The sequence below is a fragment of the Scomber scombrus genome, chromosome 1 (genome assembly GCF_963691925.1).
Source record: "Scomber scombrus chromosome 1, fScoSco1.1, whole genome shotgun sequence".
Taxonomy (NCBI): domain Eukaryota; kingdom Metazoa; phylum Chordata; class Actinopteri; order Scombriformes; family Scombridae; genus Scomber; species Scomber scombrus.
Genome location: NC_084970.1, coordinates 14741920 through 14763725, shown reverse-complemented (window position 1 = coordinate 14763725; position 21806 = coordinate 14741920). Strand labels below are relative to the sequence as shown.

The following is a 21806-nucleotide window of genomic DNA, read 5'->3' as shown; positions in this document are numbered from 1 at the left end:
GACGTTTGTTTAGACCAGAACAGATCAGAACAGCATTGCCTGAGGCAGTGGGCAGGTGGCTGTCACTGGTGTGTGAATATGTGTGTGTTTGTGTGAATGTGAGCATGTGTGTAAGTCGATGTGAGGTCCCTTACAAAATGCTACCTTTTCCACAATAATCAACTTTTTTTTCTTTTCAAGACTGGGCTTATTAAATATATTGATTCTATTTGATTTACATCTACTGTGCATCTAAATTTTCTTACATAGCTCAGGAAATGTGTAGTAGACTTAAGGCTTTTGTTCTCTTCCATGTTTATAGAAATATTACAAACATGAGCTGACAAAGGACAACAACAACTTGCTCAAGATTAATAAAGTGATAAAAACGTACTACTCTTGTGAATCTTATTTTCTAAAATCTACCTTGCAAGGCAGCTGGATTCACAAGGTCACAACATTAACAAATCATGTGAGAGTCCATCTTGTCACGCTTCAATTTATGCACTTGTGTCTGAACCACCAGCAGTTCAGACCAGTCAGCGTCCAATGAGGATTATTGTGTGAACTCGTGAATCCAGTTGCCTCACAAGGTAAGATAGTGATAGACAGATGGTTCAACCAATCACATGCCAAGTATTTTTGAAAGCGCCCTCCCTTTTCTAAACAGTTTCCAAAGATGACACGTCAGGTTGGTTAAAATCAGAAAGTCAACTGCTATTTTAACTCATTTGATAGAAATTGAACTAATTTGCATTTATATTGTTGGGATATTTGATAAAAAACATGGTTATTGTGAGATGTCAAAAACAATAGAAAAATGGCTAGATTTGGTCTTCTGTAAAATGATTGGCTATCTCCAAAGAGGCTGATGAGGGCACTTAGCTTCTAAACCACCATTATCCATGTCTCCCCCTTTTAGTCCCATCTATAGTACTTTGATGTATCTGAATGTGGTTCCTCCTCTCCTCTCCTCTCCTCTCCTCTCCAGAAAAACAGAAACAAAGTGTATGTGGGAGAGAGCGGACCACTTAGGCAGATCTCTGGTCACAGTATTTCCATTATCGCTCCTTTCTAGCTGGGATGCAACCAGATACCAGTCACACACACCAACACTCACACACACTTATTCGGGACAGACACTACAGGGCCAGATTTAGGTACACGTTTCCCATGGGGAAACACCAGACGCCACCAGTTGTCTGGCGCTCCCTTCCTCTATTTCCCCGTCCTCTGCTCTTGTCTTCTGTCCTCATCACTCTGGACCTCTCCCTATCACACGCTTAGCCCTCCTCTCCACTGTTCCTTGACAATCATTATTTGCTCTCTTCCTCTATTCTCCTTTACAACTCTATTACCAAGCATCCATGTCATATTCTACTTTACCTTTACAATCACTGTCATCTTGCGTGTCATTCATGAGAGACAAATTGTCTTTGTGAGTTTCACATGTAAACCTGTGTTACGGTCAGTCTTTTTAATTGTGACATGTATGACTGCATGTGTGTGGAGCAACGAGGCCGGGTAGCAGTACTCAGGATCGTTGAGCTATGAGGAGAGTTATGACGCAAACCACCAGCTGTATACAGACACCAAACACACACAAGCACTGACACTCACACAGACTGGGGCCTTCCACCCGATCTCACTCATTAGGTCTTAGAGGCCTTAGGGAGCACGGCCAAAGTTGGCAGGAACCGTGAGTGTGTGTGTGAGTGTGTGTGTGTGTGTGCATGTGTGGGGCTATGTGCCAAGGTTTATATTTGTAGTCCGTGGACTTGTCTCTCTAGTAGTCTACCATCTGAATCCAGCTGGCTGTATACAGCTTTATAGAGATGCAGGCTTTGGACTTGGACTCAGCCCATTCTGTCTATTTAACCACAATTCATCAGACTATCATCAAAGCTGTCATGTTGTAAGGAAGCAAATCTGTCAATATGACCATATGTACAGTATACTTAATATTGCTGGCTCCTGCATTGTATTTCTCTGCCAAAGCCTTTCATGTTCAAATGTCTGATATCTGTGCTTTGTATTCAATTTATGGCAATTCTCCGCATTACTTCTGATGTTGAATGCATTATGTCTGTCTTGCCATTTTTGTATATATCAGTATAAACTGTGACTGATACAGAAAATTCATGGTTTAGTATGTACCTCAGTTTTGAGGTCATGGTTTGGTGTGATTTCGGTACAGCAGGAAAAAAAGTTAAAAAACACATTTTGATCTTTTATATAGAAAAATGTAAACATACAATAATGGGTCATTGGCCAAAACTATTACTGTAACACAACCCCCTGATGTTGTTACTATGACAGCATGCTATACAACACACCCCTGACCCCTAACCCAAACCAGTAAATGTTGGAATAAGTGGATTATTAAACAATTTTTAAGAGTAACTGTTTGGATTGCAGAGTGTATTTGTTGAAAGACTGCATGCACTGAACTGTAATGTCTGTACTGTCACATTTTAATTCATGTACCGTTGTAATTATTACTGCTTGTTTACTAAGTACTTCCGAGCTTAGCATGTGTTAAAAACCTCTTTTAGCCATCTCCTGTTTCATTATTTTCCATCCAATCTTTTACCTGCAATTATACCCCGTTCCCCCACTTCTCTGTGGGCAGATTTAAGCCCCGCCCCTGTGACCTTTCGGTCTTCAGCTGACGCATCATTATGACCTCATTAAAAATGGACAGACAGCCATTGCCAGAGGGGAAGTTCTCATAATACAGTCAGGCCTTTTAATTGCCTTGCTCCAGAAATTAGCTGCTACATATTGGTGGGTGGGTGCCCCATGATCGTTCCTTCCTTTAGTTTATCCCTCGCTAGATTATTCCTCTCCTCTTCACATTTGTAATTGAGAAACATCCAATACTCCACACATAAAGGTTTATGCGTGCATGTGTGTGTTTGTATTCACATGATTGTGTGGGTTTAAGACAACATGTAAAGAAACCGCTCCACTCTGAGTTGGTTTACTGACCCTCTGGCCTCTTGGTACCCCCCCCCCCCCCCCCCTCTCTCTCTCTCTCACACACAAACACACACACACACACACACACACACACACACACACACACACACACACACACACACACTTACTTGCTGCCTCACTTGCTCTTCATCTCACCCTCTCTGTCTCCCACGGCGACAAAGCTAATTTGAGGCAGATCTTGCCCTGAGGGGTAAACTACAGCATCTACACACACACACATATACACACACACACACACACACACAAACTGCATGTCCTCCACCCCACTCCCACTCCACCCTTACCACTTTATCTTCACCTTTCTCCCGTGAGCTAGCCCCTGCCAACCACAGTTAGCTCTGATGCTAACTGATCCAGCCACTTATCTTTATCATCTATGCAATTCCACTGTAACAATGCTTACACCCAGAAGGGCCGCATAAAACACAGTAGGTGATGTTCCTAAATGAGTGTTTGTCATGTGTGTGAGGGATCTTTCATCTACTGTGTTCACATGTTTTACCACGTAGCAACAATGTGCTGTACACTGGTCTTTCATTTCATGACAAAGATGTACATTATTAGTAGTCCACTGTAAAATGTAGTTCAACAATATCTAGCTGTTTAAGTTGGTCAAAAGTTGTCTTTTAAATAGACCCTCAGCATCAGATAAATCATGGTAATTTTTAAGAGATTATTGACATTTTAAGGCATAGACTGGCAAACTGAATAGTTTCTGGACTCTATCTTATTCTGTATGTCAGAATTACATTTTCAGTAGATTAGATTTTTATTAATGGATAATCTTTCAGTCAACTTTTTTCAGTGAATTTTCAGAAAATGTCATTCAATACCAGTACATTATAACAGGTTTGTCCAATTTGAGAAGAATAATCTAAGGAAGATGTTTAAAGAGAGATTTAGCTGCAGCATGCACTACTTCTTAACATGAATGAAAACTTACATATATTATAAATAAATACCATTATCAGAATAAAGCAAGGGTGAGGGAATACATATAGCTCCATTTTATAGTTGTTGATCTTTTTCAAACTTCCATGGGTTGAAAAAGAGTGAAAATGAGGAAATATAAGAAAATGGATGTATCAATTTTCCAAATGACCCTTATTCATATGTAGAGCGGGACCCCCTGTATTAAATTCACACCCAGCACAACAAATGGGGTGGTGGTAGTCTGTCAGGTTGATGTATATATATGTAGGCCAAGGTGTGTGTGTGTGTGTGATATATGTGTGTGGAGCAGTGAAGCACCGTTCAGGACTGAACGCAAAAACACACCCCTGAACTATATATCCACACAAATACAATGCATTCCTCCGCAATCAAAACGAAAGGTTTGATCATTTGTTGTTAAGAACCAGAGTGTAAGACTGGTTCTCTAATCCTTCAGACATCAGAGTTAAAATCCACATCATAACAACCTCTATTTTTCTGTTATTCTCTTTCAAATCTCTGATAAGCAAAATCTCAATAAAATATATTACAATTTACATTATATAAAACTATTGCACGACAAAAGAAATGATTAATCAAACTATCTCCTTGCAAGTGATGGCTCTGTTTGGAATTTATGGATATTGGCAATGTGGTTTCTCTGTCCATTAGAAGGATGTGAAACATTTGGAGCTGCCAATAATACATGTGCTTACACATGTGTGTGTATTCGTGGCCACACACACACATACATGTACACGAGACAAAAGAGGATATGAGACATGGGTTCTGCTTATGTCAGATCAACTGGGAGAACAAACGCTACGACAGCAGCTTGTTGGAAGAGTGTGTGTGTGTGCGCGAGCGTCTGTGTGTGCAAAAAAGAGAGGAGAGGGTGAGAAAGAAAGAGGAGATAGAGAGAAAAAGAGAGAGATGAGCATGATTTTGCAGTGAAGTGAAACTGGCTTTTGGAATTTTATGTGAGTGTTTCTGTGTGTGTTTGTGTTGAAGTGTTGTTTGTAAATACATGTTTTTTTGGGTAATTTAAATTTTGTTATGGAAAAACATAAAATCATGTGTGGTTAAAGAGTTTACAGATTAAATTAATGCCAAATGTTTTTTTTTAATTCATAGCCATGATTTAAAATGTGACATTAAGCATGTGATGTTCTCAGCCCATAAAACATCTGTATTAACACCATATAATCAACACTGAAACGGTTCTGATGTCCACTAAAACCAACAACTGCAAACTGAGGTAGTCCTCGGGTAATGATCTGAGTAGGTTAGAATCTGCTGGTATGTATGAGATGGTGCCAGTAGGATGAAGAAAACAGTGAGTGGAGAGGAGAATGGATGGATGAAAGGCATGAAAGAAGCAACAGAAACAGTACAATAATACTGAGTGGGAGAACTGGAGGGAGAAATGAAGACAGGAATGGATGGAGGGAGGGCTGGCATGCGTCGGCAGAGGCACGCTCCCTGACCACTGTAAGGAAGGGGGCGTAGGCCAGGTCTCCCATCAATTACAACCTTGACCCTCCTCTCTTCTCCTTTCTCTCTCACACACTTTCTGCTTCATTCAACCAGCCTCCCCCTGCCTCTCATCCTCCCCTGGTCCCTCTCCTCTGCTCCTATAAATCAATCTCTTCTACCTACCATCTCCTCCCCCTAGCTTTCTCCCACCTTCCCCCTCCTGCTATTCCTATTTCTTAGCCTCTATCTCTCTCTCTCCCTCTCTCTCTCTCTATCGGCCCTCCTCTTCATCCCTTTCCACTCCTCTCCCTCCTTTCATCGTTGGAAGTGCAGTGGGAGTAAAAAGGTCAGAGGTGGGAAGAAGAGAGGGAGAGAAAGAGGCAAAGGCAAGGAGGGAGTGTGAAAATGAGAAAGTGAGTGTATTTAATCAAAGTGGTGTGGGGGCAGATAATATCTTCTTCTTTTGTTGATCTTTTTAAACGTTTCATCACTACTGCAGTACTGCTGATTCATGCTTAAGCAACACAATTGGAAATGGGTCACAATTATCCTGTAATTTCTATTTTTACCTATTTTTTGTAAAACGAGGACAGTCAATGTCTCTGTGTGTGTGTGTGTGTGTATACATTCAGAAAATATCATGTGACTTGTGTATGTGGAGGTGAAAGGTGAACATACATAGAGAAAGCAGAGAAGAACGCAGCTCAATGTTAAGTGTTAGAGAGATAAGAAAACAGTCAAAGAGATAAACAGAGCAATGAACAAGTGGAAACAATTAAAAAAAAGACAAAGTGAGACAAACAGGAGGCATATAATAGAATTAGATAATGACATACTTAAAAGAAGCATTAAGAATTTCTTAGTGAAGTGTTACATGTAGCATTGTTAAATGTAAATAAATCATTTCATACCTTGGTCTGTCTTTGTATATTTGTGGCATTTTTGGTTTCTCAAAATAAAGACCACATTTCCCCTAAACCCCATAGCTTCCTTACCGAAAATGCTACATGTAGCACAGCTAACAGAGAAAGATAAGGAAGAGACCTTTTCCCTTACCCTCCCTCAGCATGCCCACAGTCAGACACTTCATGAAGCGGCAGGCCTGGCACGACTTGCGTCTCCTCTTGGTGATCTCACACTCGTTGGTGGCTGGACAGCTGTACTCGATGTTGCCTGTGGCAAGACATGTTGGACACGAAAACAGAGAGGAAGATTTAATTTCAGAAAGAACCCACTACAGACAGACAGATAACCTAAAGTACAGCACATCCTGCTTGTCAAAGACGTAGAAAAAACCTTTAAAAGATATTCAAATTTATATGGACTGATGGACAGACAAAACTCTAAAATATCATCATGGATCGACACAGTAGTTACACATATTTAATTAAATAATCCAGGAATTTATGAACATTGACCCCACATTTGTTATTTTAATCCTGACCTTGTTGCCCCTTGTTGGCATAGTGACCATAAACAGAGCAAATGAAATGAACCCAAATTCTTTAATACTCATCAGTTAAATGACCAATTTCTTTAAGATACTGGTAAAGTAAACTGTTTGTGACATGTCTATTAAGATGACGTGTGTGTGTGTCTTACAATGGGTACCTGCAGTATGTGTAGATGACATGGCTAGAGCAAGCCGAAGTTGCGTGACTTGGTGCAGTATACACCAGTATACAACAGTCTTGTGCACAGCTCAGGCTAAGATTATTACCTGATGTAAGTCTATTAACTTCACAACCTTGGCCAACAACAAAACCAGACGTGTTTGAGAGGTTAATACCACAATTACCTATAATTGTTGACTAGCTCACTATTTCTTGTCTTCACTTTGCAGGTAACTTTGCAACATACATATTAAATATACTGCAGTGTATTTCATAAAAGTTTAGATAACAATTGTCATGAAATCTTTCCTCCTGTTTTTAAGTCATTTTTTGCCATTTGTTCACTATTTCTCTCTACATACTCCAACCATGTGTATATTGTCCTCTTCTTGGTCTTTAATATTTTCAACCACCTGCACTTCATTATTTGTCTACATACAAGCTAATTTCTTGTGACCTCTGCTTTTTTTTCCTGTACCCTGTTTTATACTTTTATCCCAGTTCCTCCAGTTCTGTCACCTCCACTCAGTTATGTGTTCCATTTAGTACAGAAGCAAAGCACTGTTATTGCTTTCTTGGGCCAAATTGACCTTTTACAAAATTAGAAAAAAGAAAGTTCATTTATTTATGAAAGTGAACCGTGGTGAGGTATAATTTCTTCTGTTCTTCCTGTGCCAACCTGACAACTACAGTATCCCAGCAAGCTAATGCATCTCCCACTGAAACAGAATAAACAGTGATTGCTATTGACTGCTGCTGTGGAGAGGATGTTTTCTCATTACTGGGCTGATTAAGGTGGCTAGTTAGCTTGGAAAAAAGGCTAAATGCACAAACGCTTCTTAATGGGTAACAAGATGCTCATTAATTGGCCTTGTTAGTTAAAGTAAAGGCTAAACATGCTAAATGCTTGGGGAACCCTTACAGTCTAATGGACACTACTAATGGGATGAGTTAGCTTATATTCAGTCTTAACACGTGGATGGTACACTAGGAGCAGATTAGTTCAGCAATTAAGAAGGACACTTACCTATCACTAAGGAGACATGTACTAATAACCCAGAATTGGTGCTGGTTAAATGGTAGTCGGTAATAGGCCTTGTTAGTGCAAAGCTAAGCAGGCTAGCACTGCTAAGTAAAAGACAGAGCTGGTAGCACTACAGCTAAATGCATTAAAACCCCACTGAGAGAAAGCAGAACTCTGACACCCATTACAGAAATAATAATGTTTGTGTATATTGAATTTGCAGAACCTAAACTCAACAGTAATTAGTATGTCAACAGGACCTGCTATGGTGCTACAGTCTTTAATACTAGCATGTTTGTACAAAGGGGGCTGAATGTTACATACTGTACATATTCAGAGAGGAGGTGAAATAGGCTTACGTTAGAGGCTGATACAAAGGTGTGTTACTTGGCTGTATATTCTTTGTATGGTCAGAAATACACATTACCATCCTTTTTCACAGTGGGGGTACAGGGCAGGAATTATTAAAAAAAAGAGGGTTAACACCAGAATGTCATAGCATGTGTCATAACGTGTTTGTGTCTTTCTTTCTGCCTTTATGTGTCTTTGTTTGGTGCACTGGGTGGGTTTAGAGCAGAGTGGCTCTTGGCTGCTTCTATGTATAACGTGTGAGTTTGTATGTTTCTGTTGGGGAGAGAGAGGGGGATATATAAGGGCCTCAAATCCCCTGCAATCTTCTTTGAGTGTGTGTATGTCCACCTGCTGCATGACAATTGACCTCCATTGTACTGACTGTGTAATATGAATGTTTGTATGTCTGAAACCGGCCATACCCATTGTGCTTTCTCTGACTGCTCTTCACATAAACTCAGTCACTCCCTCTCATACTGTTTCATTTCTCATATCTAGGTCCTGTCTAGCTAATTTAACTAGAGAACAACAGAAAATGTGTGGAGAGGGAGACATATTGATGACAAAGGATCCTGGCCAGATTTGAATTGCATTGCTCTTAACCTTGATTCAACATCAAAGTATTTGCAAACATTTAGGAATTTATTTTATTTATGGCTGCATGAAACAAGATCTAACAGAACTCTCACATACCTTCACTTGTTTAATTGTCACACCTACCATTCTTAATGCACCTTAATGCTCTAATTCAACTTTCTTTTTCCTACTTGCTGTCTCTCTCTCTCTTCCCTTTTCATCGGCCTATACCTCCCTCTCCCACACTTTGCCCTCCTCCTCACTACCCTTTATCCCGCTCTCTCAATAAGGGAGTGATAGATGCAGGTTGTCAGGTGTCGCTGGACTGACGCCACAGAAACAGCAGCTGCCAGAGCCACTTCCTCCATGCTGTGACACACACATGCGCTCCTATACACACATACACACACTCCACTAATTCCTTCCTACATTCGTGTGCCCAGTCCACCCTCCTCCTCCTCCTCCTTCTCCTCTCTTTCTCCCATTCCTCGTCTCAACTTATTGTTCATCCAAATGGGTGTATACTCTTCTCCTCACTTCTCCCTTCCTTTCCTTTCCTTTCCTTTCCTTTCCTCTTATCCACCCCATGCTCTCCTCCCTGTCCAGCTGGAGGTGTTTTTTTGGTGATTACCTGCGGTTTTATTGGCTAATGGGTTGAAACATACCAATATGTCTACCGCTGCCCATCTGAGGCTGGCCCTGCTTTCCAGCCAAGATACACACACGAACACACAACCACGCATAAACACAGGCATATGTGCACAGATATACACATAAACCTGCACCCATTTACATGGATGAACACAAGCCCACACACACACACACACATACACACGGAGGTGAAAAGACATCCACACTGTCTGTGGATGAGTTTGGCTTGTGTGATCGCCAAAGATAATGTCATGACCCATTTGTTCCAGCAGATCCAAGACTGCTCAGTATGCTTCTAAACACACATTAACAGTAGTACTGTTGCTCAAACACTGATAAAAAAAAAAAACCTTAGATTGTTGCTAAATTTCCAGACTTTCGCTCTAAATTTTAGTGCCCATACAACCTTGGAATATTGCTGATGAAAATATACTGTCAGTGGACTATTAGTAATTTCTTAATTAACATATAGCAACTGTTACGGTAATTTTGACCAAGAACAGCTTCTCATTGTTTTTGCTCACCATCACAACCATTTGTGACAATGACTTTGTGACTAGCTTTGCAAAACTATTGACCCATAACGTATACCTCCTGCTTTCCTGATCTGCAACATGTCCACTAAGGGAGGATTACAAATAAAGAGAAAAGGAAGGAGCAAGTAGGAGGTGGGTAAAGCATTGCTTTAAATCTATTCAAGGTCATACTTCAAAGAGGCTCTAGTGTCAACATGGCATCATATCTATATGTTCGCTGGGCTCTTGTACTTAATCTGTAATTGTGTCCTCACCTATGTAACCTTTAACAAGCCCTCTAAATGAAATGAGACATCTGGAATTGGTCAACTATTGGACAGTGCAGTGATGGCAGAGGAATTAGAGGTTAAACCTATACACAGAGTGATTACAAGGTCATTTTGGTGTCTGTGTGTGAAGGTGTGAAGGTGCTTCTATGAGTTTGTGTTTGTGAGTGTGTGTGTGTGTCTCTACCTTTATCTGTGCATGTGTGTGCTCCAATCTCTTTGTCAGGATTGCACCGTGTCCTGATCTCATCCCATAATAAACACATATAGGTCATCTCTGGGTAGTGGTGACCATCTAGTGGATGTAAGACCTCCACCCCCCTACACCCCCCTCTCTCTCCCTCTCTCTCTCTCTCTCTCTCTCTCTCTCTCTCTCTCTCTCTGGGGCTTTACTGTGAAAGCTGCTTATCGGAGGCAAAAGAAAGCAGCGACAGATAGGTGGATGGATGGAAAGGCAGATAGATGAATCCTGTCTGATATGACTGACTGACTCAATGGATCAATGATGGCTGGCTGGCTGGTAGCTGGGTTCTTTTTTCTGTAGAGGCTGACTGACTGGAGTCCTGATGGCTGATTGATGGGGCCTATTAGTTATTACAAACTTGAACAAATCTTCAAAGATCATTACTAAAACAAAGTCTTCACAGATTTATCTCTTACTGATTGACCTGACTACGCCAAAAATATCTTTGACCCCAATTTCCAAGATCTAAAAGTGCTTAATTGACCCATGGTTGATTGGTTATTAAAGGATAAGTCTGGTGATTCATTATTTTTCTTATTGTCAATGAACACTATGAAAAAAGCAACACTAATTTGATCTGGACAACAAGTACTGCCCTTATAGCCGAAATACATCAATGAGCCCCACCTGTTGCACTGGGTGATGTCTATTTTCAGCATGATGAACATGGGTACTGTAGTTTATTCTCTGCTGTGAATACATGCTACTGTACCAAAGCTGTGGCTGAAAATGGTTTGCAAGAAATACACTATTTACTCCTGTTTGAGATATGTTTTATTTAATACTAACTGAATATATCATAAAAAATATTACTTTAGTCTTCAGTAAGAACCAGTGGGCAAGAGCTGGAGAGCCACAGGCAGGCTGTGGAACTCCCTGAGTACTGAGAGACTGATTAACTTGATTGTGTCCTAGGCATTGTTTGCACTAACATGTATATCACTACCCTTATCCTTTCATGTTCAGCTGTGCTTGCTGTGAAAAGATGTTAAATAACCATCAAATGGTTGTCATATTGTTTGTGGTTTAGTGAACTAAGGCTATCTAACTGGCTTGCTTTGTGGCTAATTTGCTGATTGTAAGAATGACCTGTACTGTGTCTACAAGGGTAAATGAAGGATATAATGGTCGAGTGAGAGTCAAGTATTAATTGAATACTCACAAAATTGTGAGAGCGTGGTACAAATACCTGTGTACCTCATGGACTACTTCTAACCCTAACAAGAGACGAGCGGATTACTGAGCCTAAATCCTGGTACTCTTCTCATCATGTGGATTACTGATCTATCCCTTCTCTCCTCTACCCCTTAATCTGAACTCCTGACCCCCAGACATGACCTCTGCCCTTACTCTGACACTATGTTATCACCTAGACAACAGGCTTATAGCTAACAGTTTTCCTGTGAGGCATTAGAAGCTAGAAGTAGGAATGCAAATACTACCTGGAAATTACTCTTTGTGAAGAAGAGGTCAAGGTTGAGGGTCAAAGGGGGGCGTGTCCGGTAGTTAGCGTGTGAGGGTAAAGCTAAATCGATGCTCGTATGAGTGTGTGTGTATGTGCGTGCATGACAGAAATAGAAACGGTGGAGGGGGAGTGAAAAAATAGACTATGGAGGGTGTCCTGGTGGCTCACTTAGCAAAAACATGTACCACATATAAATCTGGGTTCACATCTGGCCTGAGGCTTTTATCGTATGTCCTGGATCTCTCCTTGTCTGCTCTTCATTGTCTCTCTAAGCTTTCAACTAAGGGCACAAAGGTCAAAAATGTGAACGTAAAAAGAAAATTCTGCATGTTAACAAAGAAGAGGTCGATACGATGGCTCAAGTGTATTTTGCATTTCATTAGAAAAAGACATAGTATATATTTAAGGTGGTATTTGTACAGTGTTTCTGTGAGAGGTCAAGCCTTTTTAAGGAGACTACGTAGTTCAATATGAAAAATAAGCCATCTTCACCTTTAACCTCTGACCTTGAGTCCCCAGCAGCCAAACCCTGCAATGTGTTCTTTTGTTGTGTTGATGACTTTTCATTTACTTTCTTAGCTTTAAAAATGCTAAGTCCATTTTCAGTAAATTTAACACCAAATAAAATATGACAGGTCATTATAATGTCAGAGTAGTATCAATTAATATATTTATAAATGGTAATTCATATGCACATTATTTTAAAAAAACAGACACACCCAAATCTTAAGCTACACCAATTTTGAAAAAAAATGTGATTGATTGATTGATTGAAATGCACAGAGACAGAAATAAAGGTAAGAGATTATTAAAAGCAGAAGGTAAAAATGGAAGCCAACCTTGGATGGTGCGTTTGAAGAAGGCCTTGCAGGCCTCGCAGGATGCCACTCCATAGTGGTACCCTGACGCAATGTCCCCGCACACCAGACACAGCCTCTTGGGCATTGAATTCAACATGTACTCGCACTTTATCTGTGAATCTTCCCCAATAGTTGACGAACAGTCCTCATAGCGCTTTGATCCGGGGCCACTGGCAGGACCCAGGGGCCCTGTGTTGGAGCCATAAAGGCTCGGGGAGTCTAAGCCATTGGGGTGACCGTTCATCGTGGACGAATAGGAGCCTGAGGCGTCACTGGAGCCACCAGGGGAGTGATGGTTTAGACTGTCAGTCAGGGATGCAGGACTAGACGGCTCAGTCTTTATATAAGAGGACGGACAGTTGGACTCAAGGTGGCGCTCCTTACTGGACATTCTGCAGAGAAGCCTGACAGAGAGGAGAGGGACGGGTTAGAGGAAAGGCAGAGTTAGAAGAGACAAGGAAAGGATACAGTTATAGCAATGTTCAATCATATAAATATGTTTTTTGCACTTTTGAACAGCAAGAAAATAGCAAAATGTTACATTTGGGTTAAACTCAAAAGGATTCGTTATGATAGAACAATCATTTGTTCTGATGTCGAATTTTCTCACTGTCACTTTCTATGATGGATCTATGGTTTTTCATGGCCTGGTGCGCTGTATAAAGGACATACACTCATGTGCACGCACAATCCATCCATCATATTATGTTTGTTTCCTATTCTTTTTTAAGATAAATTATACAGAGACATATAAAGAGAGAGAAAAGAGGAAAGAAAAAATAAACAGTTGAAAATGCTAGAAAAGACAAATATTGTGGCTCATTCGGGGAGCCCTGTGTATATGAGAGTAGCTGAGAGGCATCTATGGTACCACACAGTAACACAATCACATGCACATGCTCGGGGCCGACGGTCATCCGTCACTTTCCAGTCAATAGCAGCTTGTTCTACATGAAGGTAATCAGTAAGCAGCCTCTTTGCTGCTCAATCATCCCAAAGACAGCCTCACACATACATGACGCTCACACACACACACACACACACACACACACACACACACACACACACACACACACACACACACACACACACACACACACACACACACACACACACACACACACACACACACACACACACACTTCCATTCAAGCACATATTCAAGCACAGTTTCAGAAATTAAGGGAAGCCCTACAATACAAAACAGTCTTAAAAAACAAAAAAACATTTACTAACCAATGTTGAACTGTTATTTATCTCCTCATCTTGTATCCTTCTCTGCTGTTTCTCCCTTCCTATATTCTGCCTCCCTTCCCTCTTCCTGTTTTCCCTTATTCCTCTCCTTAAGGAGGCTGACTAGTGTCTTGTTAATGGCAGCTGTAATTAACAGCTATCTTCTCTCTTTCCATATCTCTCCATCCCTCCCTTTGTCTACCTTACTATCTATCTGCCTGTCTCCCTATCACTTCCCATTCACTGCCATCTCTCTCTCTCTCTCTTCTTCTATCTCGGCCCACTCTCTTTCTCTGCATTACCACTCTCTCTCTCCCTCTAACCTTACCCTCCCTCCCTTCTCTCTCGTTTCATTGTTAAAGGCAGAAAGCACAAAAGGGGTTTTTAATTAAGGCAGGATGCTGCTAAACGAGGGGCTTCTAAAGTCCAGTCGGCCTGTAAAAGATCCCTGTTCTACAGGGACCCATAAAACACAGACAGCGCCTTGACGAAGAATGGAGAGCCGGTCGGGAGAGGGAAGGGTGGGGGGACCGGGAATGGATATAGACAGGAAAACAGGTAGGCAGACCATAACCAAAGCAAGAGACAGACAGAACAAGAGAAAAAGGAGTTGGCTGCAATGAAAAATGGTAGCCAAATGACAGACAGCAGTTTTGTTTTTTATTTTGCACCGGAGCTTATTTGATGTGCAACAAGATGAGGCAAAGCTGCTCTTTTCGTATACAGATACTATTAGGCAATGTACTAATTTCTTAAAAATGTCAGTGCTTTCTTTAAATTAACTTTTGCTTTCATAAGGCGCCATGACATTTATCACGCACAATACTTTGGCCTTTTCCCCCGTTTTCATCATATATTTTATTCCCTCTTATTCCCCTATTCACCTCTTCTTCTCTCCCCTCCCAGCAGGTTCTTCTAATTCACTGACTCCATTAATCGTAGCTTTGTGGTATTCACCAACGTCTATAAATCCATTTATCTGATGCTAAGGTAGGCCTTCATTTCAGATTGAGAAACACGATGAGGAAGATTTGGATACACATCAAGAAAGAAAAGGAAGAGAGGTGAAAAAGGAATAAGACAGAGCTGATGGAGGGACACAGAGGGAGAGACAGAAACACACAAGGTGCTAGAATAAGTGAGGAAAAGGTGAACGGAGGGACAGAAATAAATATAAATGCCGGAGAGATCGATGGGATGAAGAGAGATCGCACAGGTTTGTCTAGTGAGTGGTGAGAAAACACGTTGGTGACAGAAAAAAGAGAGTAGACCCATTTAAGTAGATGATGTGATGGTGATGATTTAATCTCTCCTTTTTCACTCTTTATGCTCTTTTGTGTCCCCTCCCTTCCACTGTCAATCCCTCTAAGTACCATTAAGTGAAAGAGTTTAAGTGCCAAAAGATCTCAGGCGATTTTTTCCTTCTCTCTCTCAAATTCTCATCTATCTCGCTTTCCCTCTCCCTTTCTATTCCTCTTTTTTGCTCAGTCCCCCTCTCTTTTTCTCTCTCACTCACACTTTTCTCTTTGCTCTCTCTCTCTCTCTCACTCACACACACACACACACACACACTCTGCTTATAAATGAAAAATAATGGCAGTCGAAGGGGGAGGAATAAAAAGAATAAAAAGAAGACATGCGTGCAGAGGAGAGGAGTAGAGGAAAGAAGATTAAGAAATCAGCCAGTGCGCTGTGCCGAGTGAGAGGTTGAATGCATTTATGTATGTATGTTATCAGTATAATTATGGCGCTATGTAGCGACGGCTCAGTGCTGAAAGAGCAGTCTTATTGTGCCTGTCTGCTCTCCAGATGAGTGTGGAGAGAGAATGAAGGGGTTGGGTTTTTTTTCAATTCTTTATGTATTTAAGTGTTTAAAAATATTTATATAAAGAATAAAAGGCTTGAGCTGCGTGCTTAAGACGTGAGCTATGTGTTATGAGATGATTACAGTAAAACACAAAGAAAAGCAGTAATCAGATTTCAGTATTAGCTGTTTTGCTTGATTCTGTCAGAAAGGGTTTTGAATTTCATTTTCTTCCTGTCTTTTTCTACATTCTCATGTACTTCAGTTTTTTGAGCTTTCAAATGTTTAGACATTGTCATAATACAATTGTTCTTTTTTTTACTACAGCTTACAAAAAAAACGCTTTTCTTTTATTGCATATTTAGATTGTAATGTGTGCATTCAAAAAGGAATTCAACCTAAAAAAAAGACTTACTGGTGGACATTTCATTCCAAAATCTAATTTTTCCAGAGTGAAAAACTTTTCGATTCAGGTATTTAAACTGACTTCATTGAATGAATTTATCACGATGAAGACTGGCGGTTGATAGATCTAAAACAACCGACCACACACCTTGTATTCATGATGCCAACTAGATGTGAGACTGTTTCTAACAAGGGGACAAAAGGGGCTGCAGTTTAGTTCCTGCAGACATCAAATATTCAGCAGGCCTATTTACCTGTGCCTTACTAACACACACACACACACACACACACGAACACACACCGACAAACCAGAAAGATTACCCCCTTCCCTTGTCTCCATTTCCAGCTCGATCCCTGTCATTTTCTCTTTCTCTTCGTTCCTATTTCTTTTTTTTCATTTCTCACGTCTTGCAGGAAAAAGTGGCACTAATGAAAGACAGATAACAATGTGGACCCGTGGAAAGAGAGAGAATAGAGTGAAGCTTACAAAAATTGAAAAAAGAAAGGAAGGAAAAAGCCAGAGAAAGAACAGGGTCTTCTTTTTTTCAGTGTGTTTTGAAGGAAGGTGGGCCCCTTTAGTATGACAAGCTGTCATTAGAGTGGTGGGCTGATGCAGCTCCCTGACAACTGGCAGGGACAAACATACAATCATCGTATTAGAGAAACTACTCTCTGCCTCACTCTGTGTCACTGTGATGTTCACTTGTGCTCCCTCAGTCCGTGTTTCGGGGCACACTCGCGCTCTTTTATTACATACAATCTTCACCTTCGCCTCGCTAGATGGCAGCCATAAACACAAACTGATCCGCAAACAACTCCTAACTGTTTTTTGCCCCGTGTACGTTAGCAAGAAAAGAGAAGAAAAGAGGAGAAGAGAAGTCAAGACAGAAAACAGAGAGTATCTTTGAATTGAATAAGGGTTCACAAAAGGCAGTTTGGGTCATTTTAAAACTCGCCTTTCACTTCCGAATCAGAGGTTTAGATAACACGCAGTTTGCTGAGCATTAGTGAGAAAAAATGTTATCATAACAAATAGAAACAACAGATTTCTTTTAAGAGAAGAGGATTGAAGTTTTTTAGTTGAATTCTATTCTGAAACATCTTGTTTTAATATAAATAATTAAATGTTGTACCAAAACACGGCAAAGAAATGCATTGACTACACCCTGACAAACCTAAGAAGAGAACCTAAGCAGGAGGAGAGAGAAAAAAAGAGAGAGGAAAGAGAAGTGGTAGCAATAGAGACAGAGAAGGAAGAAGTGCTGACAATGTAGCCACCACGGGTTGGCTTATACCTTTCCATCACACCAAGCATTGTGCTCTCGATGCTGATAAGAACACAGTCCAATAAGCAAAAAAAAAAAAAAAAAGAAGAAGAAGAAAATAAAGAAAAAACCTTACACAATTCTATCTAGATGATACTGGCAATGGTTTGAGAGGGAGAGAAAGTGAAGGAGGGATGGAAGACAGAAAAGAAAATACATTGAATTAAAGAATAGAGTAAGGAGGGGAATAGGAACAAAAGTGCTTTTACTTTATTTCCATAGTCAAATGAATAGAATGATTCCATCAATAGACTGAATTGCTTTTTCAGCCCCTCACACTCACTGTGTTTATTTTTATTTCTTTGCTCTCTCTCTATCTCTATTTTACTCCCTTTTCAACGCGCTCCTATCTGTGGAGGGTTGTTGAACTGCTTGTCAGCTTGTCAGTTCGATACATGCACTGGTGAGTGTGTTCACCAAAGCACAAAAACATGTGTACGGTCGACTTGTTAACTGCCCACATTGGTTCAAAAGGAGTAAGTTCGCCACCTTTGTTAAATACATTACAGTTGGAACATACCTGAACAGACCTGGGACAGAGAGAAACACTAACACATGGACAAAATCTCTGTGTTGTTTTTAGGGTATGTACTGAATTACGTGTGCATAGTGTAAGGTGTGTGCATAGTTTAAAGGCAGAGAAATGAGAGCCCCAGACAGACAGAAATAGGCTGTGTGCTGTTGTGTTTGTGTGGGGTTGAGTTTAGCTTCATAGACTCACAGTGTGTGGATGATTATAGTTGTTACCGGGGACAAAAATGAATAAAAAAATAACAAAATAACAAAAATCCCACAGCGATAGTCAATCTAAACCACTCTCCCTCCTACTGAGCTCTCTCTCGCCCTCTCTTTCCTGCACTCTTTGGGTCTCAATCTCTTGTCGTTTCTACTTCTCACACACAAACACACTCTTATCATTGCTTCACTCTCTTTCTCGTACATCCACACCCCATCACACACACACACACACACACACACTCCACCTTACACCCTGCACAAATACACACGCGCACGCCAGGGAGCAGATCAATTGTTACAGTGTTAGTCGGGCAGGAAACCTGTAATTCACTTCATTGGCTGCAGAATAAACCCCTGATTACATACAATCAATGTGATAATGGCTAAAACACATTCTGCCCAATGGGCTGTCGGGCTGTAAAGACCGGCAGAGGAGAGGAAATGTGAGTGTGTGTCTATATTCCTGAGTGTGTGTGTGTGTCTGTGTGTGTTTAGACACTGACTCCTTCTACATATGATGAACGCAGACACACCTTTACACAACCATTCAAAAACAGAATACACAAACATGCTCAAAGGTGTGACATGAATTGGGTACGATTCGCAAAGCCCACTAGTGGGGCTAAAACTGTTATGATGCATCCTGTGATTTGTAAAGTTTCTCACACACACACACACACACACACACACACACACACACACACACACACACACACACACACACACACACACTAGATGTGAATGGATAAACAGTGGGAGACAGTACACACAGGGTAAGCTCAGCCAAATGCTATTGATTAAGAATTATGTGCTTTCCAAACTGTAAACTGCAAACTAAGGTATATCATGTTGAGTGTGGTGATATCAATGCACTTCATGTGTCTTCACTCATCACCGAGACAGGTGTTAAACCTGTGTTAATGTACATACTTCCTCTCTGTGTTTTCTTTCCTTCTGTATTTTTCTCTTCTAATAAAAGGTGATTTTATTCCAAATTTGGAAGGGAATTTCTTTTCTTCTCAAAGATCTGACTAAAGAATGATTTAGATTTCAGAGTCAGTCTGTGCTTGTGCAGTTATTTAAGTGAAAAGATATGAAGAGGGTTACCTTGTTCAGGGCAAAAACGTAACGCAGTGCACCTCAAAAACTGTGTGTATGTGTATGTTTGTGTGCGTCTGTGTGTGTGTGCGTTAGATGGGAATCTTGATGATTTAGGTCATTTTCTTGCAGAGCTGTAGCTGATAAGTGTGTTGCTGCCAGGCACTATCTTTGTCACCATGTCTCTCTCTCTCCTTACCTCTCTCTTTGTTTCCCCCCCTCTCTCTCCCCACCTCTCTGTGCCTCCTTTATCTGCTGTGTGTCATTGTGTTTGTAAGGGTGGTTGTCTACTGTAAGAACAGTGCTTCAAACCTCTGAAACAGCTCGCCTCCATTCAGTGCGTGTACAGTTAACACAAACTGTCTGTTAACTACATTAAAGTATTTATGAATAAATAAATACATAAATTACTGCAGATTTGATGGATAATCCGGTTCTATTTTGAGGCTTGGCAGACTAAATTGCATACCATGTACTTGTGGTGACCTCCAGCCTTTTACTGGAAAGCCTGAAGAGTGGAAATCAATGAAATTACTGAATGCATCCTCTTGTTAGGTAAACCTATTATAGAAGCTACTGGATGTGGCAAACTTGCAGTAGGTTTGATAAAAAATATGTAATTCAAGAACAATATTTAATATATATATATATATATATATATATATATATATATATATATATATATATATATATATATATATATAAGCATATTTAATTAGTTAAAATGATTCACAAAATATATTTGAATTGATGCAAATGAACACTATTCAGATAATGTTGGTGGGAAATGTTTGTGCATGGGTATAAAATAAAGGGATATAAATTGTAGGCTGGTTCTTTTAAAAAAGAAAGGTCATTGATCAAGGTTAGTCTTCATCTGTGTGTGTGTGTGTGTGTGTTTGGGTATGTGTGGATTACCAGTGTTATCACTAAGCATAGAAGTGCAACAGCCCTTTCAAACACTTACAGACACTTGGCGTTGTGGCTGACATGCATTCATTCATACACACACTCTCACACACTCACACACACACACACACACACACACACACACACACACACACACACTAGACCGTTTGTGTACAGTGAGCTGTGCAGCTCCCCGACTCTCTCATACAGATAGAGACCTGGGCAAGGTGCCGTATCAAATGAAATTGCGCAGAAGTATAATAAAAAAGTGCTTAAAAAAACAAAATATCCCCCCATCGGATTTATTAAGCAGATGGTGAAAGAGGATTTCCACTCTAGTAAATATGACAGGGCTTTCAAATGTGACACGGAAGGGATGCAGACAGAGGGAAGGGAGGATGAGGAAAACAGACAAGGAGGGAATGGGAAAAGAGAGTGTAATGCTGCTAAAGAGAGGAGAGAGAGAAAGAGTGTGTGAGTGTGTGCAGTTCAATGGTAGAGTATTTGATGGAGTAAGGGTGGAAAAAAGTGTATGAGAGGATAAAAAAGAAATGCAGGGGAGTAGAGGAGAGGAGGGGAGAGGTGAGGCAAGCGAGTAGAGCGTCAAAGATGCATTCTTTAAGCAGATCAGATTTGGGGAAATTGGGCTGTCACTACAGGATTGTGATGATTTACACCTATCCATCAAAGCAGGGGGAGAGAGAAGCAGAGTCGCAGTATGTACAATAATGCACAGCATCTGTAAAATTTGAGAAAATCCTTCCTAAACAGGCTTAGTTCAATTCTTACTTTTAAATTGAACATTCAATATTATATAAAGTACAGGACTTTTAGAACTGTGTTAGTATTATATATTTTAAATATGTGGTCACTGGTTGAGATTCAACCTATGGAAACATTTTTTTGATTGAAAAGAGTGATGCAAAATAAAAAAATGAAAGTCATAGATTTGGAGTTAAAATACAAAATGTCCCCCCACACTACCCAAATGCATTACCTGATTCAAAATCATAAAGAGCCACTCCAAAATATTGGAGGTACAGAATTGATCTGTATTGTCACCAGATGCTGTTGACACTTGTCCTCCCTGCCTGAGCTTCCCTCTCTTTCCCCCTGCCCTCCTTCCTCCCTTCCTCCCTCCCCTTGCTGCTGGCTGATGCACCTTACAGCCTCGCTCCTGGACCATCTGTTAGGGAATCTAATTCACATCCAGTCATAATCAGGTTTGCTGGAGTGCCCACTGTCTCTGTCTGTGTCTGTCTTTCTGTCTGTCTTTAAGTTTGGACACAAGCATTTTAAAGCTGAAATTAATTTATA

General features: G+C 40.5%; 1 protein-coding gene across 6 annotated transcripts in view; it reads right to left on the bottom strand.

Annotated features, from left to right (window-relative positions):
* The window catches only part of esrrga (estrogen-related receptor gamma a), a 77150-nt gene that overhangs the window by 39434 nt on the left and 15910 nt on the right, over positions 1-21806 (bottom strand). The window contains exons 3-4 of one of the 6 annotated variants that reach the window (XM_062421279.1): positions 12957-13381; positions 6436-6564 (exon numbers count right to left, since the gene is read on the bottom strand). In XM_062421279.1, the coding sequence (XP_062277263.1) occupies positions 6436-6564; positions 12957-13381 (554 nt within the window). Of the gene's footprint in view, positions 1-6435; positions 6577-12956; positions 13382-21806 lie in introns of those variants that run through there. The other 5 variants (XM_062421287.1, XM_062421305.1, XM_062421312.1 and 2 more) reach the window with 5 other exon arrangements.